The 27194-nt window shown below is 44.9% G+C and overlaps 1 protein-coding gene across 1 annotated transcript in view; it reads right to left on the reverse strand.

Moving 5' to 3' along the window:
* Nucleotides 1–63: 63 nt before the first annotated feature.
* The window catches only part of slc9a5 (solute carrier family 9 member A5), a 58439-nt gene continuing 31308 nt past the window's right edge, over nt 64–27194 (reverse strand). The window contains exons 6-16 of the mRNA XM_072465850.1: nt 26391–26611; nt 22140–22342; nt 15126–15215; nt 14983–15053; nt 11549–11675; nt 6176–6267; nt 5138–5264; nt 3390–3539; nt 1694–1763; nt 1174–1296; nt 64–703 (exon numbers count right to left, since the gene is read on the reverse strand). Coding sequence (XP_072321951.1) covers nt 126–703; nt 1174–1296; nt 1694–1763; nt 3390–3539; nt 5138–5264; nt 6176–6267; nt 11549–11675; nt 14983–15053; nt 15126–15215; nt 22140–22342; nt 26391–26611 — 1852 coding nt within the window. The 3' untranslated portion in view covers nt 64–125. The remainder of the gene's footprint in view (nt 704–1173; nt 1297–1693; nt 1764–3389; nt 3540–5137; nt 5265–6175; nt 6268–11548; nt 11676–14982; nt 15054–15125; nt 15216–22139; nt 22343–26390; nt 26612–27194) is intronic.

Here is a 27194-nt window from a genome sequence, read left to right on the forward strand (position 1 = left end):
TTGAAATAAATAATAAGTTAAAATGTCTTAATTCTAACTCATAATGTTTGCGTGGTGGAGATGATAGTTGTGCTGAGCGTCCACAGAGATGTTCAGATGATCTCACTGACACATCTCGCACATCTCTACAGCTGAGTGGGCCCTCTGCTGCGCGGCTCCGTGCTGTCAGCAGGAGGCGCTGTCACCAGGCTCCGGAGGAACACCCGGGGGTTCTTCCTGCGCCCTTGCCCCGGTGCGGCGCCTGGAGGTTTGGGCGGAGGAGGAGGTGCTGGAGGCTTGAGCGTGGACATTAAAGGCTGTGACTCGTGAGAACTCTCGTCCTCGTCCTCTTCTTTCGGCGCCTTCTCCGGGAACAGAAACGAGCCCTGCACCAGCTGCGTGTTGGAGGTGCTGAAGAAGCTGGAGGAGCTGGAGGGCGTGTAGGAGGCCGGGCGGGGCGCTCCGATGCGGGAGAGGGCGCTGATCCTGGGGTGCACGGTGTCGGCAGCAGGGGGCGCCGGAGGGGAGGAAATGCTCTCGAGCGAGGAGATGCTCTGGTTCCAGGCCTGCTGAAGGTCCACGGGGATGATCTTGGTGGCCTCCACGGAGACGCAGGGCGGAGGGGAGCCCACGCCGCCTATCCAGGGCAGAGGAGTGTCCACGCTGGGGGGACGAGAGGGCGGACTGGCCAGGGGGCTGCTGGAGACCTCCACAGCAGCAGGGACTGAGGACACAGAGAGAGAGTGATGACTACAGCTGAGGACATCATGATACTGTGTGTAAGGGAGAGACCACTAGGGGACGCTATTGTGTGTTTTTGGCCTTTCATGTCCAAAAGGCTGAGCAGTTTGGACCAGGATGAGTTTCGGCAACTACAAAACACTTGAAAACACTTGAAGCGCTGAGACTGGGGGCTCTGGGGGCTCTGGGGGTTCTGGGGGCTCTGGGGGTTCTGGGGGTTCTGGGGGTTCTGGGGGTTCTGGGGGCTCTGGGGGTTCTGGGGGTTCTGGGGGTTCTGGGGGTTCTGGGGGCTCTGGGGGCTCTGGGGGTCTCATCGCAGGACATTTCATGGTCAGATTCCACATATTATTGTTGTTTCCCTGGTTTTGAGTGTTATTAGAAACATTATATTCATTATTACTCCACTAAGTGTACTGTACTTAACTGAAGTAAACTATCTTGTTAAACCCTCACCTGATTTGGGTCTTGGTTTTGGGGTCTCGACTTTTCGAGCCACAAAAGTGATTCCCTCGTCGTCCTCTTTCTCTGAATGTTCTCCTTTGTCGTCCTCAGAGTCGACAGGAACCAGCACTGGCTCTGCAGCGACACAGTGCGCGGCTCAGTTATAAGTGACACAAACATCCAAAATACAAATATTTCAAATGTACTATTTGAACACATTTTTTTTCACACAAATTAAAATGTTTTTGCGACAATAAAGGTTTAGTTTATGTAAAGTATCCCAGTAATCAGACTGGATTAGGCCCAGTTTAAAGATGGTCACATGATCTTCTGTCTGTCTGGATTCATTCCTCTGGGTTTGTTCTGATTTCAATGGTCTGAGATAAACAGACTCTATAGATTTACAACAGGCGCGGTCAGCTCACATTCAGTAAACCCATCGCACTAACTGTTGCCTCTGCAGCTCGCGCGTCAGCCGCTGCTCCCTTTAATCCCGGGTAATTCCCACTCCTTGGCTCGGTGTTTGTGTTACCTTTGTCGTGCCAGCTGACGTTGCGTCTCGGTTTCTCCGCGCTCTCGTCCTTCGGGTCAGAGCCGCGCCGCTGTTGACCAGAAGCACAAACAAGCTCTGAGCGTGCAGTCATAACAGGAACTAAACCAGCCTTTAATCTGCAAAGCTCCAAGTGGCCCGAAGCAGCCGGCGGATAGGATTTCTGCAGCGAGAGGTCGGCAAAACAAAGTGTCAGTTTGCTTCCAGGAGACAATAAACTTTTGAGAGCATTAATTAGTCCAAAAAAACACATATTTTACATCTACATTTACATTTTACACCCAGCTTTAAATAATGTCTTTCACCTTTCCCAGGCTCAAAGCTTTAATTCTACTAAAGTTTACTACTATTTTATACATTTTTCTTCTTTTTTTTTGGAATATGGAACTGTGAATGTGGCGGCTGTATAGTTACACAATAAACCCTTTAAAAGTGTGCAAAACAAAGCATTTTCAATATAAATGGAGGCAAAAGAGAAGTGGAACACGATGTGATTTTCAGTTCAAGACCTTCCTCTGAGCAAACTAAAATATACACAGAAAATTCACAACAAAAATAAAGAAACCGATCAGAAAAATTGACCTTTGTTGACCAAATATCTTTACAATTCTGTACAAAAATTACTACATTTAACACGTAAAACGGCGTGAAAGACTTTTACTTTTTACTCTTAAAGTACGTTGTCAAACAAGTACTTTAAAAAGTGTACTTGTACTAGATTTGTGAATGTGATACTTTTACTTGAGTATTTGTGGCACACGTATCTGTACTTTTACTTCACAAAATTGAGTACCTCTTCTACTGCGATACAAACATTTCAAACTCCATTCGACACCAAGCGATCGATTTTGAAACCAGGAAAAGTCACATTTTATCCTATTTATTTGATATTTTTTGTATTTATCCATGTTCAAACTGAGTGTTTGGTTTTTGTATGATTATTATCTGTTTTTTGACAATCCTAATTCCGGTCTAGAAACTCGCGAACACCTTATGAACGTCACTCCGCAAAAGGTCATGCCCTTTGACCTCTTTCACCTCCACTTTGTTCACACAACTCCAGCTAATTGGTCTTCTGTCCTCGAGAAACGATCAGCCAAAAAAAGTCAGGTACAATTGTTTCAGTCGTGGAACTTTAAGTAATCGTTTATTCTCTGTGAAAATATACTTAATATCCAACTATAAAACCCTATAATTACAGCATACGCTTATTAATTCATCAAAAATATTTAAACAATTGAATTAAATTACACTAAATCAAAGAAAAGGTCTGAAAAATGTTTCTCCAGATTTGGGTTTGAACCTTTAAATATCACACATAGCACTTTGTCGCCCTCTGCTGGTCATTTGACGTATTTCCAAATGAAACAAGCGACAAAACTATTGCAAAAACACAGATTTAAAAGTCATATTTTTAAGATTGTGAACCGACAATATACAAAAGTGTTCATAGACGTGGCTAAGACTGGTTTAAAACGTTTTCCCCTTTAATAACTGTGTGTTTTGTTTGCGATACAAGCACATTATACACCTCTCTAAACTAAATATCCTGCTCTTTGACCTCTCAACTTTCTCCCCTTAACAATAAATCAAAAATATACACTTTCTGATGAGATAGTATATACATTTTTGCATTTGTGGAGGGGATTGTTAATGCAAAACCAGCCCAGGGACGTACCTTCTTGATGCTGCGCTCCTTCTTGTGCCGTTTGTGTCTCGTGGATTTGGAGCTTTCCATTCGATATTTCATGTTTCTCTGGAAAACCTCTCGATCCTGACGCTCTTTCTCCCCCAGAGGCATGAAGTGACGGCTGTAGTGCGACTGGTACTGAGCACGAAACATCGCACAAATGGAGTTTTAGACAGTATTCTAGCATTTCTGTTTAACATTCTAATTTTCCTCTGTGTCGTATTGCACATTGTAATTTAAAATATAACATGGGGAGTTTAGGGCTGTAAGACACACACTTTTTCTGAGATAAAAACATTCCTAAACTTATAATCGTAAGCTGAAATGTTTGGACTTTAGACAGTGAAAACCTCAAAAAAGACAAAACCCACACTCAGGAGAAACAGGACTGTCTTTTGTGTTCTGAGCCGACCAATAAAGTGGAAAAAAATAGAACTTTTATGTCTTTTATAGATTCAAATGACTTTCTGCACAATTGCGTTACCCCAGAAATGTAAAGCTCAAACAAAAGAAGAAGAATTAGATACAGAAGGAGCCGTGTCATGTCAATTTAATACAGGGTGAAGACTAAACTAAAAGGAGACTCCAGACGTTTGAGATGTTTTTGGAGAGAGCCGAGAAGTTGCCCTTGGCCTGAGACTGAGAGTTAATCTGAAGAGTTAGGAAGTATAGCACTGACTATAGAGAAAAAACTAGATCGTAAACAGGACTTTTAGATGATTTTGCCAATACAATGTGTCTCGAGGGGTCAGAAAGGCCACTGTATTTACCATTGGTTTGTTCTAGAAACACAAGCTCTGACTAAAAACTCCCCATGTTTATGACTTTATCCACAGATGATCAATATTAAACCTGTTTTGCTCTTTGTACTTTTTTCAGTCCTGAAGATGGCGCCAGATAAGCAGCCAAACACGTCAACAAGGTGATAACATCTGCTTAGAAAGAACTTAAAGGTGGTATGGACGATTTTTTTCAGCAAATTTTTAATCATATTTCCTCGTGGCGTGGATAAATCATTTGTCCTGCCACGTATCAATCGCATGGATCTATCATAATATAGTTCCCTCAGTGTACGGGGCAAAATGAAGACGGAGAAAGACAGTTCGAGCTGATGCAGAAGTGGACAGAAATCTACGGGAGACGAGCGATGTGATGCGCTCCGTTGCGCTAATAAACAAAAGCACGTGTGTGTTGTATCAGTCCACACGGGGGAGTGGCATGCGCACTTCCGCCTGCGTTCTCAAATCGCCGAAAAATCGTCCATACCTCCTTTAAGTTTGTGGATATATCTAAAGAAGACAAAATGAACTCAGGACTGAACTACACCTGGACTAAACCAGGATTATGCAGGGACCAAACCAGGACCGAGCCGGGTCTAAAGCCGGGTCTAAAGCCGGGTCTGAAGCCCGGTCTAAAGCCGGGTCTGAAGCCCGGTCTAGAGCCGGGTCTGAAGCCAGGTCTGAAGCCAGGTCTGAAGCCCGGTCTGAAGCCCGGTCTAGAGCCGGGTCTGAAGCCAGGTCTGAAGCCAGGTCTGAAGCCCGGTCTGAAGCCCGGTCTAGAGCCGGGTCTGAAGCCAGGTCTGAAGCCAGGTCTGAAGCCCGGTCTGAAGCCCGGTCTAGAGCCGGGTCTGAAGCCCGGTCTGAAGCCCGGTCTAGAGCCGGGTCTGAAGCCAGGTCTAGAGCCGGGTCTGAAGCCGGGTCTAAAACCGGGTGTGAAGCCTAAACAGTGGGCGTTACCCGTCGGCGCGGCTTGTACAGATTTCCCGCCAGAAAGTGATGCGTCTCCGTGTCCTCCTCCACTTTGGCCCCGGGGACGTTATCGATCACCTGCAGGTCCAGACACACACCGCTCCCGTTCTCCCGCCTGAGGAAACATTATTATATTATATTATATTATATCAAATTATAATATATTATTATATTATATCACATTAAAACCAGCAGACAGCAAAAAATAAATAAATATATATATATATATATATATATATATATATATATTATATATATATATATATATATATATATATATATATATATATATATATATATATATATAATAAAAAGTATATACATATACATATATACATGCATATATAATGATTGTCCAGATTATTCAAGCATTTATATATATTTTTAATATTATTCCCCTGGAAAGGAAACAATTTTAATTAAAGCCACGGTGGCGGCGATGATGGCGCTCGTCATGCATTTAACATGAAGTGGATCCTTTTGGTCATTGTAATAATAGTGTTTATAATTAAAGTCCATATGACATGTTTTCGTAAATATGACGTTGTTTAGTGTTCGTTGCTGTGGTGAATAATCATCACAGTTTTTCCTCAGTCCAGTTGCAGTTTGTGAACATGAGGTTGAACATAACAGGAAGTAGAGTTGAATTCTCTGTGATGTCATCAAAAAGCACCGTTCCATCCAAAATGTGCAACTTACACTATTTTTGTGACAGTTTAAACAATCATTTAACAGAATAAACATGTTGTCAGGTGTAATTATTCGTCAAATCATAACTATAGTACGATTTGAATGAGTTTTGGCCCTTGTTTACAGTCTGGTTGCTAAGTAACAGTTGTGGAACGTCCTCTGCCTATGTCATAGGCTGGACATGTCAAACCAGGAAGTGACATTATAAACGTCATCAAATTGCAGGCAAATCAAATCATATTCTTTTTGACTGAAAAGTGCAGTTGAAAGTGTCGTCTGGACTTTAAACAGAAGAGTTTATGTTTCAACACAGATTCTTTGGGGTTTGGGACTCACAGATAGTTTGTGACGTTGGTGAACTCGGGGAAAGAGGCTCTGGAGGCCATGGAGGGCAGAGAGAGACGCGCCGAGGTCAGCACATTTCCACCCTAAAAACACATTTACAGTCCACTCGAATCAATAATCACCTTTATATTACAATTCACAGTCCAATGAGTTCATTTACACAGCCACTAAATTATCTTTAAATTAGGAAAAAAATTATCTGTTTTTTGGAACAACAAAACATGAGGGAATATTTAAATGAATATTGATAATGTCGTAATATTAAATGCATTTAGCATGAGACAATTTCACTCCAACCATATTTTGTTTTCTTGTATCAAAACTGACCCATTTGACCTGCTCCAAAAGAAAGCCATAATAATGATAAACTGTAAAGGTTCTACAGACACAATAATGATGTTTAATTGTAAGATCAAGAATAAGCTATAAGTAAATAGTTTGAGGGCCAAATGCGGCCCTCAAACTATTTTTTGTTGGCCCTCCGGCTTCCTGTTAAGTCCAAACAACAAAAAGTATGACTTTTACAGTAAAAATGGGAAATTTCAAACATTTTGAGGTTAAACCAACAACAACCAATACAACCAAATAAATACAATTTAAAAAAATTAAAATGGTCAGGTTGTCAATGGCCCTCTGCTCCGTATAAGTTTAAAAATGCGGCCTTTGGTAAGCAACGTTTACGTTTCGCTCTGCATCTCTCTGCATCTCTCTGCATCTCTCTGCATCTCTCTGCATCTCTCTGCATCTCTCTGCATCGCTCTGCATCGCTCTGCATCGCTCTGCATCGCATCTCTCTGCATCGCTCTGCATCTCTCTGCATCTCTCTGCATCTCTCTGCATCTCTCTGCATCTCTCTGCATCTCTCTGCATCGCTCTGCATCGCTCTGCATCGCATCTCTCTGCATCGCTCTGCATCGCTCTGCATCTCTCTGCATCTCTCTGCATCTCTCTGCATCTCTCTGCATCGCTCTGCATCGCATCTCTCTGCATCTCTCTGCATCTCTCAGCATCTCTCTGCATCTCTCTGAATCTCTCTGCATCTCTCTGCATCGCTCTGCATCGCATCTCTCTGCATCGCTCTGCATCTCTCTGCATCGCTCTGCATCTCTCTGCATCGTTCTACATCGCTCTGCATCTCTCTGCATCTCTCTGCATCTCTCAGCATCTCTCTGCATCTCTCTGCATCTCTCTGCATCGCTCTGCATCGCTCTGCATCTCTCTGCATCGCTCTGCATCTCTCTGCATCGTTCTACATCGCTCTGCATCTCTCTGCATCTCTCTGCATCTCTCAGCATCTCTCTGCATCTCTCTGCATCTCTCTGCATCTCTCTGCATCTCTCTGCATCTCTCTGCATCTCTCAGCATCTCTCTGCATCACTCTGCATCTCTCTGCATCTCTCTGCATCTCTCTGCATCGTTCTACATCGCTCTGCATCTCTCTGCATCTCTCTGCATCTCTCAGCATCTCTCTGCATCTCTCTGCATCTCTCAGCATCTCTCTGCATCTCTCTGCATCGCTCTGCATCTCTCAATATCTCTCAGCATCGCTCTGCATCTCTCTGCATCTCTCTGCATCGCTCTGCATCGCATCTCTCTGCATCGCTCTGCATCGCTCTGCATCTCTCTGCATCTCTCTGCATCTCTCTGCATCGCTCTGCATCGCATCTCTCTGCATCTCTCTGCATCTCTCTGCATCTCTCAGCATCTCTCTGCATCTCTCTGCATCTCTCTGCATCGCTCTGCATCGCATCTCTCTGCATCGCTCTGCATCTCTCTGCATCGCTCTGCATCTCTCTGCATCGTTCTACATCGCTCTGCATCTCTCTGCATCGCTCTGCATCTCTCAGCATCTCTCAGCATCTCTCTGCATCGCTCTGCATCGCATCTCTCTGCATCGCTCTGCATCGCTCTGCATCTCTCTGCATCGCTCTGCATCTCTCTGCATCGTTCTACATCGCTCTGCATCTCTCTGCATCTCTCTGCATCTCTCTGCATCTCTCAGCATCTCTCTGCATCTCTCTGCATCTCTCAGCATCTCTCTGCATCTCTCTGCATCTCTCTGCATCTCTCAGCATCTCTCTGCATCACTCTGCATCTCTCTGCATCTCTCTGCATCTCTCTGCATCGTTCTACATCGCTCTGCATCTCTCTGCATCTCTCTGCATCTCTCTGCATCTCTCTGCATCTCTCAGCATCTCTCTGCATCTCTCTGCATCGCTCTGCATCTCTCAATATCTCTCAGCATCGCTCTGCATCTCTCTGCATCTCTCTGCATCTCTCAGCATCGCTCTGCATCTCTCTGCATCTCTCTGCATCTCTCTGCATCTCTCTGCATCTCTCTGCATCTCTCTGCATCTCTGTATCTCTCTGCATCGCTCTGCATCGCATCTCTCTGCATCGTTCTACATCGCTCTGCATCTCTCTGCATCGTTCTACATCGCTCTGCATCTCTCTGCATCGCTCTGCATCGCATCTCTCTGCATCGCTCTGCATCTCTCTGCATCTCTCAGCATCTCTCTGCATCTCTCAGCATCTCTCTGCATCTCTCTGTATCTCTCTGCATCTCTCTGCATCGCTCTGCATCGCATCTCTCTGCATCGCTCTGCATCTCTCTGCATCGCTCTGCATCTCTCTGCATCTCTCTGCATCGCTCTGCATCGCATCTCTCTGCATCTCTCTGCATCGCTCTGCATCGCATCTCTCTGCATCGCTCTGCATCTCTCTGCATCGCTCTGCATCTCTCTGCATCGTTCTACATCTCTCTGCATCTCTCAGCATCTCTCTGCATCTCTCTGCATCTCTCTGCATCTCTCAGCATCTCTCTGCATCGCTCTGCATCTCTCTGCATCTCTCAGCATCGCTCTGCATCTCTCTGCATCTCTCTGCATCGCTCTGCATCGCATCTCTCTGTATCTCTCTGCATCTCTCAGCATCTCTCTGCATCTCTCTGCATCTCTCAGCATCTCTCTGCATCTCTCTGCATCGCTCTGCATCTCTCAATATCTCTCAGCATCGCTCTGCATCTCTCTGCATCTCTCTGCATCGCTCTGCATCGCATCTCTCTGCATCGCTCTGCATCGCTCTGCATCTCTCTGCATCTCTCTGCATCTCTCAGCATCTCTCTGCATCGCTCTGCATCGCTCTGCATCTCTCTGCATCTCTCTGCATCTCTCTGCATCTCTCTGCATCTCTCAGCATCTCTCTGCATCTCTCTGCATCTCTGCATCGCTCTGCATCGCATCTCTCTGCATCGCTCTGCATCTCTCTGCATCGCTCTGCATCTCTCTGCATCGTTCTACATCGCTCTGCATCTCTCTGCATCGCTCTGCATCTCTCAGCATCTCTCAGCATCTCTCTGCATCTCTCTGCATCTCTCTGCATCGCTCTGCATCGCATCTCTCTGCATCGCTCTGCATCTCTCTGCATCGCTCTGCATCTCTCTGCATCGTTCTACATCGCTCTGCATCTCTCTGCATCTCTCTGCATCTCTCTGCATCTCTCAGCATCTCTCTGCATCTCTCTGCATCTCTCAGCATCTCTCTGCATCTCTCTGCATCTCTCTGCATCTCTCAGCATCTCTCTGCATCACTCTGCATCTCTCTGCATCTCTCTGCATCGTTCTACATCGCTCTGCATCTCTCTGCATCTCTCTGCATCTCTCTGCATCTCTCAGCATCTCTCTGCATCTCTCTGCATCGCTCTGCATCTCTCAATATCTCTCAGCATCGCTCTGCATCTCTCTGCATCTCTCTGCATCTCTCAGCATCGCTCTGCATCTCTCTGCATCTCTCTGCATCACTCTGCATCTCTCTGCATCTCTCTGCATCTCTCTGCATCTCTCTGCATCGCTCTGCATCTCTCTGCATCTCTCTGCATCTCTCTGCATCTCTCTGCATCTCTGTATCTCTCTGCATCGCTCTGCATCGCATCTCTCTGCATCGTTCTACATCGCTCTGCATCTCTCTGCATCGTTCTACATCGCTCTGCATCTCTCTGCATCGCGCTGCATCGCATCTCTCTGCATCGCTCTGCATCTCTCTGCATCTCTCTGCATCGTTCTACATCGCTCTGCATCTCTCTGTATCTCTCTGCATCTCTCTGCATCTCTCTGCATCTCTCTGCATCGCTCTGCATCGCATCTCTCTGCATCGCTCTGCATCTCTCTGCATCGCTCTGCATCTCTCTGCATCTCTCTGCATCGCTCTGCATCGCATCTCTCTGCATCTCTCTGCATCGCTCTGCATCGCATCTCTCTGCATCGCTCTGCATCGTTCTACATCGCTCTGCATCTCTCTGCATCTCTCTGCATCTCTCAGCATCTCTCTGCATCTCTCAGCATCTCTCTGCATCGCTCTGCATCTCTCTGCATCTCTCTGCATCTCTCTGCATCTCTCAGCATCGCTCTGCATCGCTCTGCATCTCTCAATATCTCTCAGCATCGCTCTGCATCTCTCAGCATCGCTCTGCATCTCTCTGCATCTCTCTGCATCACTCTGCATCTCTCTGCATCTCTCTGCATCTCTCTGCATCTCTCTGCATCGCTCTGCATCTCTCTGCATCTCTCTGCATCTCTCTGCATCTCTCTGCATCTCTGTATCTCTCTGCATCGCTCTGCATCGCATCTCTCTGCATCGTTCTACATCGCTCTGCATCTCTCTGCATCGTTCTACATCGCTCTGCATCTCTCTGCATCGCTCTGCATCGCATCTCTCTGCATCGCTCTGCATCTCTCTGCATCTCTCAGCATCTCTCTGCATCTCTCAGCATCTCTCTGCATCTCTCTGTATCTCTCTGCATCGTTCTACATCGCTCTGCATCTCTCTGTATCTCTCTGCATCTCTCTGCATCTCTCTGCATCTCTCTGCATCTCTCTGCATCTCTCTGCATCGCTCTGCATCTCTCTGCATCTCTCTGCATCGCTCTGCATCGCATCTCTCTGCATCGCATCTCTCTGTATCTCTCTGCATCTCTCTGCATCTCTCTGCATCTCTCTGCATCTCTCTGCATCTCTCTGCATCGCTCTGCATCGCATCTCTCTGTATCTCTCTGCATCTCTCAGCATCTCTCTGCATCTCTCTGTATCTCTCTGCATCGTTCTACATCGCTCTGCATCTCTCTGTATCTCTCTGCATCGCTCTGCATCGCATCTCTCTGCATCGCTCTGCATCTCTCTGCATCTCTCTGCATCGCTCTGCATCTCTCTGCATCTCTCTGCATCGCTCTGCATCGCATCTCTCTGCATCTCTCTGCATCGCTCTGCATCGCATCTCTCTGCATCTCTCTGCATCTCTCTGCATCGCCTCCTCCGCACACATTAAAAACACGTCCGGCCCTACGGCGCGCCCTGACTCCGCCCGCTCTCACCTGGTCGATGACACTGATGGCGTCGCGGATGTTGATCTTCTGATACGCCTCCCACAGCTCGCTCTTCCTGTACACGGACTTCCTCAGCAGGAGCTTGCTCAGGTAGTTCTTGTCAAACTGCTCCCACCTGCTCAGAGCCGCACAGTCACATTTACAGACTTACAGCTGTTCAGATCTACTTCAGCAACATCACAGGAGACTCAAGCGCTGCAGAATATATTGTTTCATCTTTATCATTATTCAATTGCAAAGGCAGCAATATATACACTTAATTTAGACCTCTACAAATATGTTCTTATATTAGTTTTGTCATTATTATTATTAATATTATTATTATTATTAAAAATGAATAATAATAGTACATTTTCCTAATCTTACACTTTTAGCCTAAACGTTACAACTTTGACCAATCACAGCAGACGTCTCTCTGGACCCAATACTGCAGCATTAACCGTGGCAGATCCTCCACCACGGGGCCCGGCCGGGCACAGCCCGAAAGAGCGACGTGGGCCCACCACCCGCAGGAGGATCCATAAGGGGCCGGTGCAGAGAGATCTGGGCGGCAGTCGACGGCAGGGGCCTCGGCGACCAGATCTCCAGACACAGAGACTAACTCTGGGGACATGGAATGTCACCTCGCTGGGGGGGAAAGAGCCTGAGCTTGTGCGGGAGGTTGAGCGATATCGACTAGATATAGTCAGCCTCACCTCCACGCACAGTTTGGGCTCTGGAACCCATCTCCTCGAGAGGGCCGCCACGTGTTGGAGTTCACCCCAGTGAACGAGAGGGTCGCGTCCCTCCGCCTTCGGGTGGGGGACAGGTCTCTCACTGTTGTGGCGACCTATGGGCCGAACAGCAGTGCAGAGTACCCGGCCTTCTTGGAGTCCTTGGGAGGAGTACTGGACAGTGCACCGACCGGGGACTCCGTTGTTCTACTGGGGGACTTCAAAGCCCATGTGGGCAATGACAGTGACACCTGGAGAAGAACAGCTTCCCAGATCTGAACCCGAGCGGTGTTCAGTTATTGGACTTCTGTGCTGGCCACGGATTGTCCATAACGAACACTATGTTCAAGCACAAGGGTGTCCATCAGTGCACATGGCACCAGGACACCCTAGGCCGGAGGTCAATGATCTCTTCACTCGGGTGAAGAGAGGGGCAGATTTGTCAACCGATCACCACCTGGTGGTGAGTTGGATCCGCTGGCGGAGGAGGAAGCCGGACAGACTTGGCAGACCCAAGCGCATTGTGAGGGTCTGTTGGGAACGTCTTGTGGAGCCCTCTGTCAGTAGGGTATTCAACTCGCACCTCCGGGAGAGCTTCTCCCATGTCCCGGGGGAGGTTGGGGACATTGAGTCCGAGTGGACCATGTTCTCCGCCTCCATTGTTGATGCGGCTGCTCGGAGCTGTGGTCGCAAGGTCTCCGGTGCCTGTCGTGGCGGCAACCCCCGAACCCGGTGGTGGACACCGGAAGTAAGGGATACCGTCAGACTGAAGAAGGAGGCCTATCAGGCCACTCTGGCTTGTAGGTCTCCGGAGGTCATTGACGGGTATCGGCAGGCCAAGCGAGCCGCGGCTCGTGCTGTCGCAGAGGCAAAAACCCGGGCCTGGGAGGAGTTCGGGGAGGCCATGGAGGAGGACTATCGGTCGGCACCAAAGAAATTCTGGCAAACCGTCCGGCGCCTCAGGAGGGGGAAGCAGTGCCTCACCAACACCGTTTACGGTGCGGGTGGAGGCCTGCTGACCACGTGGTCGTGGAACACTGGACCAGCTCTATACCCTCCATCGGGTGCTCGAGGGTTCATGGGAGTTTGCCCAACCAGTCCACATGTGCTTTGTGGATCTGGAGAAGGCTTTTGACCGTGTCCCTCGGGGTGTCCTTTGGGGGGTGCTCCGGGAGTACGGGGTCCGGTGACCTTTGCTCAGGGCTGTCCGGTCCCTGTATGACCGGAGCAGGAGCTGTGTTCATTGCCGGCAGTAAGTCTGACCTGTTCCCAGTGCATGTTGGACTCCGCCAGGGCTGCCCTTTGTCACCAGTTCTGTTCATAATTTTTATGGACAGAATTTCTAGGCGCAGTCAGGGGTCGGAGGGTGTGGTCAGGGGTCGGAGGGTGTCCGGTTTGGGGACCACAGGATCTCATCTCTGCTGTTTGCAGACGATGTTGTCCTGATGGCTCCATCAAACCCGGACCTGCAACATGCACTGGGACGGTTTGAGCCGAGTGTGAAGCGGCTGGGATGAGAATCAGCACCTCCAAATCCGAGGCCATGGTTCTCGACCGGAAAAAGGTGGCCTGCCCTCTTCAGGTGGGTGGGGTGTCCTTGCCCCAAGTGGAGGAGTTCAAGTATCTCGGGGTCTTGTTCACGAGTGAGGGAAGGATGGAGCGTGAGATCGACAGGCGGATCGGTGCAGCGGCTGCAGTGATGCAGTCGCTGCATCGGACCGTTGTGGTGAAGAAGGAGCTGAGCCGAAAGGCAAAGCTCTCTATTTACCGGTCGGTCTACGTTGCTACCCTCACCTATGGTCATGAGCTTTGGGTAGTGACCGAAAGAACAAGATCGCGGATACAAGCGGTCGAAATGAGTTTCCTCCGCCGTGTGGCTGGGCGCTCCCTTAGAGATAAGGTGAGGAGCTCGGCCACACGGGGGGAGCTCGGAGTAGAGCCGCTGTTCCTCCACGTCGAGAGGAGCCAGTTGAGGTGGCTCGGGCATCTGTTCCGGATGCCTCCTGGGCGCCTCCCTCGGGAGGTGTTTCAGGCATGTCCCACCGGGAAGAGGCCCCGGGGAAGACCCAGGACACGCTGGAGAGACTATGTCTCTCGGCTGGCCTGGGAACGCCTCGGGATCCCCCCGGAGGAGTTGGAGGAAGTGTCTGGGGAGAAGGAAGTCTGGGAGTCCCTGCTCAGACTGCTGCCCGTGCGACCCAGCCCCGGATAAAGCGGCAGAAAATGGATGGATGGATGGAGATCCTCCACCAGAAAAGTTACAAGTCACGATTGTGGAGAAAAGAGCACCTTCATATTAAGAGAGCACGTTTTTAAAAGTTCTTTATCACTATTAAATCACCTCTAACGCAAGTAAATGTTTTTGAATCATCTATTTTTGGGTTAAAATCGTTTGTATGTTGATTACGTTTAATGTCAGTAAAATCTCCCTGGAGACAAGCAGAAAAGTTACACAGTGCACCTTTAAACACGTAATAGAGTGAATAGACAAGCTCACTCTTCATTTGAGATTTCAACAAGAAATAACTCTTGATTTTATGAGAAAAATAGAAAAGCCTGAACTGGACTAAAACATCATTATATAGAATGAAAGCGCCGCCTAGTGGACAGTCATAGCAACTACAATCACAATCAACTTAAACACGATGCAGTTTAGCAGCAAAACAAGTGTTGATTTAGTCCCACTTTGATTGATGTTTTAATACTGACTTGTCTCTCCAGTGGTGATAACCCTGAAGTCCAGCGATGTCCTCCACTGCGGTCAGGATGTGGTCAAACGCCTGGACACAGAGGACACGTGTCAAAAGTCTTCTGTTCAGTTTTTAATAGCATGAAACTGTAAAGTCGCTCACTCGCTCGTGGATTTCCTCGTTGATCGTGGGTTTTCTGCTCGTGGAGCGCGGGACTTTGAGCCAGTTCACCAAAGGTTTGATGGTCAGACCCTAAAACGGAAGAAACGCGTGTGAAATGTTTACGTGGTGAAATCGAAGTCAACTAATCGTGACTTGTCGACTGTAAGAAAGGATTGTGAGTGTGTTTTTTGATAGTTGTAATCATTATATGGACTCTATATTCGCCAAAACTAGAGCTGGGTTTCGATTCAAATTTCAAGAATCGATTCGATTCCGATTTTTACGTTTGAAAATCGTTGTTTTCCGATTTTCTCAGATTCCATCCGATTCCATCCGATTTTGATTCGATCCGGGGGTTAATGTTATTAAAAATGAAAAATGTATTTGAACCGTTTCCTTCACTTCATGACTGTGTAGAGAAGCAACATATTAAAACTAGTATTATATCAATATTAAACAGCAAATCTTACAAGTATTGGTAGTTACTGATGGAAGACTGATGAAAAGGTTAAGGGTCAATCTACCTTCAAGAAAGATAATCCAGGACCATAAATGGAGGACATCATTGAGGTGACGACATCTGCAACAGTGGATTCTACTGGGACACTAACCAGTGCATTATTATTATGCTTGAAAATAATTAAGAATTCACCCAAAAGCGGTTGCTACCAAAAGCATTTTTATTTTAAAACTGCTCACACACTGCCAGTACTGAAACTGGAAGTATAAAATGTAAACGTTGAGCATTTAAAATAAATAAATAAATAAATATATAAACTTTGGACGTACGAATCGATAGTCGGTCATTAATATGCGAATCGATTAAAAATCGGAAAATCGATTTTTTCAACCCAGCTCTAGCCAAAACACACGCGGAAAGATGTTTTTATTATAAGATAAAGGCATTATTAATACAAAACAATTTCTGATTTGACTCACTATAATTATTATTATTATTAAGCATATTTCAACCTCTATCTGCTCAAATGTATTTAAACAGCCTCAATGAACAATACAAATAATGGTTTTATTACTAAAAGAATCATTAAGTTGCAGTTGCCCTAATTCTACAAATAAATAAATAAATACCTATTACCATTTGGTCCATCATTGCCACATCAATTAAGACATTCTTTTTGTGTGTGTGTTTTTGCATATGACAGGATTTCCATGTTTTTCTAATAATTCTCTAATATTTATCGCACTTTTACATCGGTCAAGTGGCAGATTGTGAAGACTTTATTAACAAAAAGTTGAAAACAGGAAGTGTGAGTTCTGAAATGACAAGTCAATACACACACTTCAAGAGGATATCACTTTTCTGACAGTTTAACATCTCATTTTACAGAATAATCAAGTATTTTTAGTGCTCAAGGGATGAAATATCACGTAAATATGATGAACTTTTCCCTTTTCCCAAAAGTCAAATGATAAATTCATCAAAATGCTCAATCTATGGAAAACTGTGTAAAAAATCAACATAAAAAAGTAAAGTGTAATGATGTTAAGTATGTTTTAGTGAGTTGTGTAGTCTCATATGTGTCTAATATATGTGTCTAATATGTGTGTCTAATATGCAGTTTAATAAGGACTAAAGCAGCAGTAAACCAGGAGTGAACCAGGACTAATCCAACAGCTCAAATCAGTCTGAAAACTGTGAACTCAAACGTCTGATACTCATTTTAACCACTGGGGGGCGGTATTGGACAGGCATATTTAGTTAAAAATCCTGATAAACTTTAATTTATAACAGCACTTCTTAATGAAAGTCAGATTTCCCAAAAATCTGCAAAAACACATTCAAATACAATCATTTTATGCACAGCCAGTTGTGTTTCAAACAAACTACACTTTAGACAAAAGATCCAGCGTTAAAAGCATGAACAACTGCATGATAAAACTAGAAATAAAAAGAGTCCTAAAGGAAAACTAAACTGCTCAGTACCAACTTGAAGAAACAAAAGTAATTAGCCAAACAATGTAATATCTGCTGAGGAGATGCTCTGGTAAAACATGAGGAACTTTCAAGTAAATCTGTCAATAAAACTTTATCATTGAGACAATAAACACAGAGAATATGAAACCTTCAATAACAAACAGCAGCTCATTAAAGTCATAAAGTCATAAAGTCATTAAAGTCATAAAGTCATTAAAGTAACTGGAGTGCACCAGCAATATCTGTGTGAACAAGCGCAGAGAAAAACAATATCATTTATAACTTATATTATTACTGTCGTGATCACATGCAATGGTATTTATGTATTTATTTATTTATTTGTCTATGGGAGTTTTTATTTATTTATAGGAGATCTTCTACTGAAAGTGTTTTTCAGACTTCCTATAAGTGATCTGTTCTTCTGTATCTACCTCTGTATCTACCTGCGTTGCACCAATGAAATTTCCCCATGTGGGACAATAAAGGAATATCTTATCTTATCTTATCTTATCTTAAATTACTGGTACATTGTACAATAGTTTTACATAAAAAGTTTAAAAATATCAGTTATATTTTAGGTTTAGCTCAAAATATATATACATTTTATTTCCTGATTGTAAATGATGGAATCACACTCGGCAATAATATCCCTGTAACTTAGCAACCATGTTGTACACTGGGCCAACACTCCTCTAATGTATAAAGTCTAAAAGTGTTATTTTTAGTCCTGGTTTGGTCCTGTCCTAGTCCTGGTTTGGTCCTGTCCTAGTCCTGGTTTGGTCCTGTCCTAGTCCTGGTTTGGTCCTGTCCTAGTCCTGGTTTGGTCCTGTCCTAGTCCTGGTTTGGTCCTGTCCTAGTCCTGGTTTGGTCCTGTTCTTGTCCTGGTTTGGTCCTGTCCTAGTCCTGGTTTGGTCCTGTCCTAGTCCTGGTTTGGTCCTGTCCTAGTCCTGGTTTGGTCCTGTTCTAGTCCTGGTTTGGTCCTGTTCTAGTCCTGGTTTGGTCCTGTTCTTGTCCTGGTTTGGTCCTGTCCTAGTCCTGGTTTGGTCCTGTTCTTGTCCTGGTTTGGTCCTGTTCTAGTCCTGGTTTGGTCCTGTTCTTGTCCTGGTTTGGTCCTGTCCTAGTCCTGGTTTGGTCTTGTTCTTGTCCTGGTTTGGTCCTGTTGTAGTTCTGGTTTGGTCCTGTCCTAGTCCTGGTTTGGTCCTGTCCTAGTCCTGGTTTGGTCCTGTTGTAGTTCTGGTTTAGTCCTGTTCTAGTCCTGGTTTGGTCCTGTCCTAGTCCTGGTTTGGTCCTGTCCTAGTCCTGGTTTGGTCCTGTCCTAGTCCTGGTTTGGTCCTGTTCTTGTCCTGGTTTGGTCCTGTTGTAGTTCTGGTTTGGTCCTGTTCTTGTCCTGGTTTGGTCCTGTTGTAGTTCTGGTTTGGTCCTGTCCTAGTCCTGGTTTGGTCCTGTCCTAGTCCTGGTTTGGTCCTGTTCTTGTCCTGGTTTGGTCCTGTTGTAGTTCTGGTTTGGTCCTGTCCTTGTCCTGGTTTGGTCCTGTTGTAGCCCTGGTTTGGTCCAGTTCTTGTCCTGGTTTGGTCCTGTTGTAGTTCTGGTTTAGTCCTGTTCTAGTCCTGGTTTGGTCCTGTCCTAGTCCTGGTTTGGTCCTGTCCTAGTCCTGGTTTGGTCCTGTCCTTGTCCTGGTTTGGTCCTGTTGTAGTTCTGGTTTAGTCCTGTTCTAGTCCTGGTTTGGTCCTGTCCTAGTCCTGGTTTGGTCCTGTCCTAGTCCTGGTTTGGTCCTGTCCTTGTCCTGGTTTGGTCCTGTTGTAGTTCTGGTTTGGTCCTGTCCTAGTCCTGGTTTGGTCCTGTTCTTGTCCTGGTTTGGTCCTGTTGTAGTTCTGGTTTGGTCCTGTCCTTGTCCTGGTTTGGTCCTGTTGTAGTCCTGGTTTGGTCCAGTTCTTGTCCTGGTTTGGTCCTGTTGTAGTTCTGGTTTAGTCCTGTTCTAGTCCTGGTTTGGTCCTGTTGTAGTTCTGGTTTGGTCCTGTCCTTGTCCTGGTTTGGTCCTGTTGTAGTCCTGGTTTGGTCCAGTTCTTGTCCTGGTTTGGTCCTGTTGTAGTTCTGGTTTAGTCCTGTTCTAGTCCTGGTTTGGTCCTGTTGTAGTCCTGGTTTGGTCCAGTTCTTGTCCTGGTTTGGTCCTGTTGTAGTTCTGGTTTAGTCCTGTTCTAGTCCTGGTTTGGTCCTGTTGTAGTCCTGGTTTGGTCCAGTTCTTGTCCTGGTTTGGTCCTGTTGTAGTTCTGGTTTAGTCCTGTTCTAGTCCTGGTTTGGTCCTGTTGTAGTTCTGGTCTGGTCCAGTTCTAGTCCTGGTTTAGTCTCATCACTTTATCCGTCTTAAGTGAGGTGTTTTTTGTTACTTAAACGACTAAAAAGCTGGGATTGTTTCTTTTATATGGCAGACATGATGTTCTTGACCCAGACACGGCTCTGGAAACACTGGACTGAGGGGGCGTGTCATGTTGTGACGGTTGCCAGGCGACAGGAGCACAATGCATTGGTGCCGCCCCCAGTGGGTAACTTCATTAAGATTGACACAGTTTGAAAAGTGGCTTGTCCAGTCTCCTGAACATCGACCTTTATGACCTCTGAGCCAATAATGTAAACATAGAACTAAAGCAGGACAAAAGCAGGACTAAAGCAGGACTAAAGCAGAACTAAAGCAGGACTAAAGCAGGACTAAAGCAGGTCTAAAGTAGGTCTAAAGCACGTCTAAAGCAGGTCTAAAGTAGGTCTAAAGTAGGTCTAAAGTAGGACTAAAACAGAACTAAAGCAGGACTAAACCAGGACTAAAGCAGGACTAAAACAGAACTAAAGCAGGACTAAAGTAGGTCTAAAGCACGTCTAAAGCAGGTCTAAAGTAGGTCTAAAGTAGGACTAAAACAGAACTAAAGCAGGACTAAACCAGGACTAAAGCAGGACTAAAACAGAACTAAAGCAGGACTAAAGTAGGTCTAAAGTAGGACTAAAACAGAACTAAAACAGAACTAAAGCAGGACTAAACCAGGACTAAAGCAGGACTGAAGCAGGTCTAAAGCAGGACTAAAGCAGGTCTAAAGTAGGTCTAAAGTAGGTCTAAAGTAGGACTAAAACAGAACTAAAGCAGGACTAAACCAGGACTAAAGCAGGACTAAAACAGAACTAAAGCAGGACTAAAGTAGGTCTAAAGCACGTCTAAAGCAGGTCTAAAGTAGGTCTAAAGTAGGACTAAAACAGAACTAAAGCAGGACTAAACCAGGACTAAAGCAGGACTAAAACAGAACTAAAGCAGGACTAAAGTAGGTCTAAAGTAGGACTAAAACAGAACTAAAACAGAACTAAAGCAGGACTAAACCAGGACTAAAGCAGGACTGAAGCAGGTCTAAAGCAGGACTAAAGCAGGTCTAAAGTAGGTCTAAAGCACGTCTAAAGCAGGTCTAAAGTAGGTCTAAAGTAGGACTAAAACAGAACTAAAGCAGGACTAAACCAGGACTAAAGCAGGACTAAAACAGAACTAAAGCAGGACTAAACCAGGACTAAAGCAGGACTAAAGCAGGACTAAAGCAGGACTAAAACAGAACTAAAGCAGGACTAAACCAGGACTAAAGCAGGACTAAAGCAGAACTAAAGCAGAACTAAAGCAGGACTAAAGCATGACTAAAGCAGAACTAAAGCAGGACTAAAGCAGGACTAAAGCAGGACTAAACCAGGACTAAAGCAGGACTAAAGCAGGACTAAAGCAAAACTAAAGCAGAACTAAAGCAGAACTAAAGCAGGACTAAAGCAGGACTAAAGCATGACTAAAGCAGAACTAAAGCAGGACTAAAGCAGGTCTAAAGCAGGACTAAAGCAGGACTAAAGCAGGTCTAAAGCAGGACTAAAGCAGGACTAAAGCAGGACTAAAGCAGAACTAAAGCAGGACTAAAGCATAACTAAAGCAGAACTAAAGCAGGATTAAAGCAGGACTAAAGCAGGACTAAAGCAGGTCTAAAGCAGGACTAAAGCAGAACTAAAGCAAAACTAAAGCAGGATTAAAGCAGGTCTAAAGCAGGACTAAAGCAGGACTAAAGCAGGACTAAAGCAGAACTAAACGGGACTAAAGCAGGACTAAAGCAGGACTAAAGCAGAACTAAAGCAGGACTAAAGCAGAACTAAAGCAGAACTAAAGCAGGACTAAAGCAGGACTAAAGCAGGACTAAAGCAGGTCTAAAGCAGGACTAAAGCAGGTCTAAAGCAGGACTAAAGCAGAACTAAAGCAGGACTAAAGCAGGTCTAAAGCAGGTCTAAAGCAGAACTAAAGGAGAACTAAAGCAGGACTAAAGCAGGACTAAAGCAGGACTAAACCAGGACTAAAGCAGAACTAAAGCAGGACTAAACCAGGACTAAAGCGGAACTAAAGCGGAACTAAAGCAGGACTAAACCAGGACTAAAGCGGAACTAAAGCGGAACTAAAGCGGGACTCAAGCGGGACTAAAGCGGGACTAAAGCGGGACTAAAGCAGGACTAAAGCAGAACTAAAGCAGGACTAAAGCAGAACTGAAGCAGGACTAAAGCAGGACTAAACCAGGACTAAAGCAGGACTAAAGCAGGACTAAAGCAGAACTAAAGCAGGACTAAAGCAGGACTAAAGCAGAACTAAAGCAGAACTAAAGCAGGACTAAAGCAGAACTAAAGCAGGTCTAAAGCAGGTCTAAAGCAGGACTAAAGCAGAACTAAAGCAGGACTAAAGCAGAACTAAAGCAGAACTAAAGCAGGACTAAAGCAGGACTAAAGCAGAACTAAAGCAGGACTAAAGCAGGTCTAAAGCAGGTCTAAAGCAGGTCTAAAGCAGGTCTAAAGCAGAACTAAACCAGGACTAAAGCAGGACTAAAGCTGGTCTAAAGCAGGACTAAAGCAGGACTAAAGCAGAACTAAACCAGGACAAAAGCAGGTCTAAAGCTGGTCTAAAGCAGGACTAAAGCTGAAAACCTGTTACACATTGTTCTTACATTTATGTGCATAGACTACAGGAGAAGTTTCAAATTGATATCTTTAAATTGAACATGTTTTCCTTCTGTCCTGACTCGCTGTCTCACCTGGAACATGACGGTGAAGAAGACCACTACGATTGTTGTGGCCACAAAGTAATCCTTGGCTTTGACCTGTTCGCCGTCCAGCAGCACGACCAAAGCGAACGCCACCGCCCCCCGCAGGCCACCGTACGACATCACCACCTGGTCGATCTTGTCCAGAGGCACCAGACGGAACCGGTTCAGGACCCAAGTCTGGCCAATCACTCCTGCAGTGACACAAGAGCGGGTCAGGGAAGAGGTTATTGCCATTTCACCTCAAAGAAAGACAAATGTCAGGCAGCAACCAGGACTGAAACACCACTAAACCAGGACCATATCATGACCAAACCAGGGCTAAACCAGGACTGAAACACCACTAAACCAGGACCATATCATGACCAAACCAGGGCTAAACCAGGGCTAAACCAGGACTGAAACACCACTAAACCAGGACCATATCATGACCAAACCAGGGCTAAACCAGGGCTAAACCAGGACTGAAACACCACTAAACCAGGACCATATCATGACCAAACCAGGGCTAAACCAGGACTGAAACACCACTAAACCAGGACCATATCATGACCAAACCAGGGCTAAACCAGGACTGAAACACCACTAAACCAGGACCATATCATGACCAAACCAGGGCTAAACCAGGGCTAAACCGGGACTGAAACACCACTAAACCAGGACCATATCATGACCAAACCAGGGCTAAACCAGGGCTAAACCAGGACTGAAACACCACTAAACCAGGACCATATCATGACCAAACCAGGGCTAAACCAGGGCTAAACCTGGGTTAAACCAGGACAATATCATGACCAAACCAGGGCTAAACCAGGACTAAACCAGGACTGAACCAGGACCATATTATGACCAAACCAGGACTAAACCAGGGCTAAACCAGGGCTAAACCAGGACAATATCATGACCAAACCAGGGTTAAACCAGGGCTAAACCAGGGCTAAACCAGGACTGAAACACCACTAAACCAGGACCATATCATGACCAAACCAGGGCTAAACCAGGGCTAAACCTGGGTTAAACCAGGACAATATCATGACCAAACCAGGGCTAAACCAGGACTAAACCAGGACTGAACCAGGACCATATTATGACCAAACCAGGACTAAACCAGGGCTAAACCAGGGCTAAACCAGGACCATATTATGACCAAACCAGGACTAAACCAGGGCTAAACCAGGGCTAAACCAGGACAATATCATGACCAAACCAGGGTTAAACCAGGGCTAAACCAGGGCTAAACCAGGACTGAAACACCACTAAACCAGGACCATATCATGACCAAACCAGGGCTAAACCAGGGCTAAACCTGGGTTAAACCAGGACAATATCATGACCAAACCAGGGCTAAACCAGGACTAAACCAGGACTGAACCAGGACCATATTATGACCAAACCAGGACTAAACCAGGGCTAAACCAGGGCTAAACCAGGACAATATCATGACCAAACCAGGGTTAAACCAGGGCTAAACCAGGGCTAAACCAGGACTGAAACACCACTAAACCAGGACCATATCATGACCAAACCAGGGCTAAACCAGGGCTAAACCAGGACTGAAACACCACTAAACCAGGACCATATCATGACCAAACCAGGGCTAAACCAGGGCTAAACCTGGGTTAAACCAGGACAATATCATGACCAAACCAGGGCTAAACCAGGACTAAACCAGGACTGAACCAGGACCATATTATGACCAAACCAGGACTAAACCAGGGCTAAACCAGGGCTGAACCAGGACCATATTATGACCAAACCAGGACTAAACCAGGGCTAAACCAGGGCTGAACCAGGGCTGAACCAGGACCATATTATGACCAAACCAGGACTAAACCAGGGCTAAACCAGGGCTGAACCAGGACCATATTATGACCAAACCAGGACTAAACCAGGGCTAAACCAGGGCTGAACCAGGACAATATCATGACCAAACCAGGGTTAAACCAGGACTAAACCAGGGCTAAACCAGGACTAAACCAGGGCTAAACCAGGACTGAACCAGGACAATATCATGACCAAACCACGGCTAAACCAGGACTAAACTAGGACCATATTATGACCAAACCAGGACTAAACCAGGGCTAAACCAGGGCTAAACCAGGGCTGAACCAGGACAATATCATGACCAAACCAGGGCTAAACCAGGACTACACCAGGGCTAAATCTGGACGTAAACCAAGGCTAAACCTGGATTGAACCCGAACTGAACCAGGACTGAACCAGGACAATATCATGACCAAACCAGGACTAAACCAGGACTAAATCAGGGTTAAAGCAGGAATGAAAAAGAATGAAACCAGAGCTAAACCAAGAATGAAAACTGGATCAACTAGAACTAGACTGGGGCTTTTAGGACTAAACCAGGGCTAAACTAAGACTTTAGATGTTCACACTTGGTTTAGTCATTTAGTCCTGGTTTAGTCCTGGTTTGTGAAGAAAAAAACAGGGCTTTGACAGGACTAAACCAACAGTAGATCCGATCACAAATAAACTAGGACTAAAGAAGGACTTAACTACAACTAACCAGGACCAAATCCAGTCCAACCCAGAACTAAACCAAGTCCAAGGTCGCTCTGTCTGGGATGTTAGAAAAGAGAGAATCCAATGGCCAACTTTATAATAACAACTCAAGGCCCTAAAACCCTAATAAGTTCTATCTCTTTAACACGAGCCATTCAAATGAATAATATAAGACTGTGAAGGTTAAAACAGTTCTTCATTGGATAAAGAAGAATGATGGAGTGGCATTTACCCTGCTCTGGATTCTATTTCACACAACAACAAAAAAAACCTCAAATGTCAAATGCCAAAGACTCCAGCGTTTACAACAGCGTTTACGAGAAGAATACTGACAGGTTTGAGTTACAAAAGCACAAGCAAAAGGAAAATATATGTACACTAGACTTTAATCAGGATTGTATTTCCCAATAATTAGAAAACGCAAACAAACGACGGCATTATTCTCCATTTGGCGCAAAAATACAGTAGAAAGCAGTCAATGGTTCATGGTTCTAACTGACAATTACTTTAGTCAAGTAGCAATTATTTTTTTCAATGATTCATCTAGTCGAACAATAATGTGGGATAAATACAAAAATAATGCTGTAACCCACTTATTTTCAGTCAAATCAAACATTCTGGGATGAATTGGGCTCAGTTTGAACTCCAAAACAATATATATATATATATATATATATATATATATATATATATATATATATATATATATATATATATATAAAATTAAATGATTAAATAATAATAATTAACTTTTTTTTTTACAAGTCTCTGAAAGACTTGTAAAAAAGACAAATCTTTTTTGATTAGCTTCAGTTTTTAAGGAGGAATTGTCAAAACCCAACAAATGCCCAAACTTGAGTCAATCAGACCGTCCTCCTTTACTCATTCATATATTTAACTAAAAACATTCTTGGCGAAATTTAAAGTTTTAAGAAAAGAGTTTGTTCACACTTATAATCAGAGTAAATCAGACAAACAGACGCATTTTAGTCGTTTTATGGGCCTTGAATGGTAAATGTGGATTCTTCTGTCAGCAGTCGGTTTAGTCCTGATTGTTCTGATCAATCCTTGCAACCCTCAAAAAAGGAAGAAGACAATTACGCTAAATATAATGATTCATACATTCACACTAAAAAGTGACAAATATGGACTAAATCAAGACTAAACCAATACTAAGCTTCTAAGCCTAATTAATAAAAGAGCCCAGGACTAAACCAGGATAAAATCAGAACTAAACCAGAAGAAAACAAGTCCAGGACTAAACCAAGGACCAAATCAGAACTAAACCAGAAGAAAACCAGTCCAGGACTAAACCAGGACTAAACCAAGACTAAGCTTCTAAGCCTAATTACTAAACCAGTCCAGGACTAAACCAGGATCAAATCGAAAATAAACCAGGAGGTGAAAAGTCCAGGACTAAACCAGGACTAAACCAGTCCAGGACTAAACCAGGACTAAACCAGGACTAAACCAGGACTAAACCAGTCCAGGACTAAACCAGGACTAAACCAGGACTAAACCAGTCCAGGACTAAACCAGGACTAAACCAGGACTAAACCAGGACTAAACCAGGACTAAACCAGGACTAAACCAGTCCAGGACTAAACCAGGACTAAACCAGGACTAAACCAGTCCAGGACTAAACCAGGACTAAACCAGGACTAAACCAGGACTAAACCAGGACTAAACCCGGACTTTCTGATGAATGAAAGCGTGACTGACCGATAGCTCTGAAGACCAGGATGAAGACCAGCGTGCAGGAGACCAGGCCCGTGTCCCAGGCCCATTTGGACTTGTCCACAGCTGAAATCCCCAGAAAGATGAAGATGATGGTCTCGGCGATGCTGGCCAGGGTCTTCATGGTGTACTTCACTGTGGTGCGGGACTTTTGAGAGATGTTCGCCTCCACGTATTTGTTTGCACCGATGCCACAGAACGTCATCCTGAGAAGAAAAGAAGGTCCTGTTTCGTGTCTGTTTTAGGAGAAGGTTCATCTGGAATATTCCGGTGTTTAGCCTCTACAAAGCTGGAAACCTTGGGAAAGGAACAATTACTGCTACTGAATCTCAACAATACTAAGATTTTCGTTCGATTTTATGCTTTCTTTTCAAAAATTAAATAAAAACGTGTCTCTCAGTATTGATTTCATGAACATGAACAATGCACACTTTTAATCAGTCTCATCATTTAAGACAAAATATAGTAACATTTCTTCCTCCAAAGTCTGAACTCCGACAGATTGGTTCGGTTTTAATTACGTTTTTTAATTACGATTCAACATATTTATTTGTGTGACGGGGACATTTAACAGTACATATGTTGCACAGACATGAGATAGCAAAAGGCTAACTTTTCATCTAATCTTAAAATACAGCTGAAAACAGACAAACTAACACCAAAAAACCTCATCAGCAATCAAATTTAACCTTTTAAAGAGTTTACATTTACATTATTGCTAGAAACACCAGATCATTAAATATGATAATGATGTCAGCAGCAATTAGCACACTTTATTTATTTAACCCT

Source organism: Eucyclogobius newberryi, unplaced genomic scaffold, assembly GCF_026437365.1.
Source record: "Eucyclogobius newberryi isolate DKJ021-1_F unplaced genomic scaffold, fEucNew1.0.hap1 SCAF_5, whole genome shotgun sequence".
Classification (NCBI taxonomy): Eukaryota; Metazoa; Chordata; class Actinopteri; order Gobiiformes; family Gobiidae; genus Eucyclogobius; species Eucyclogobius newberryi.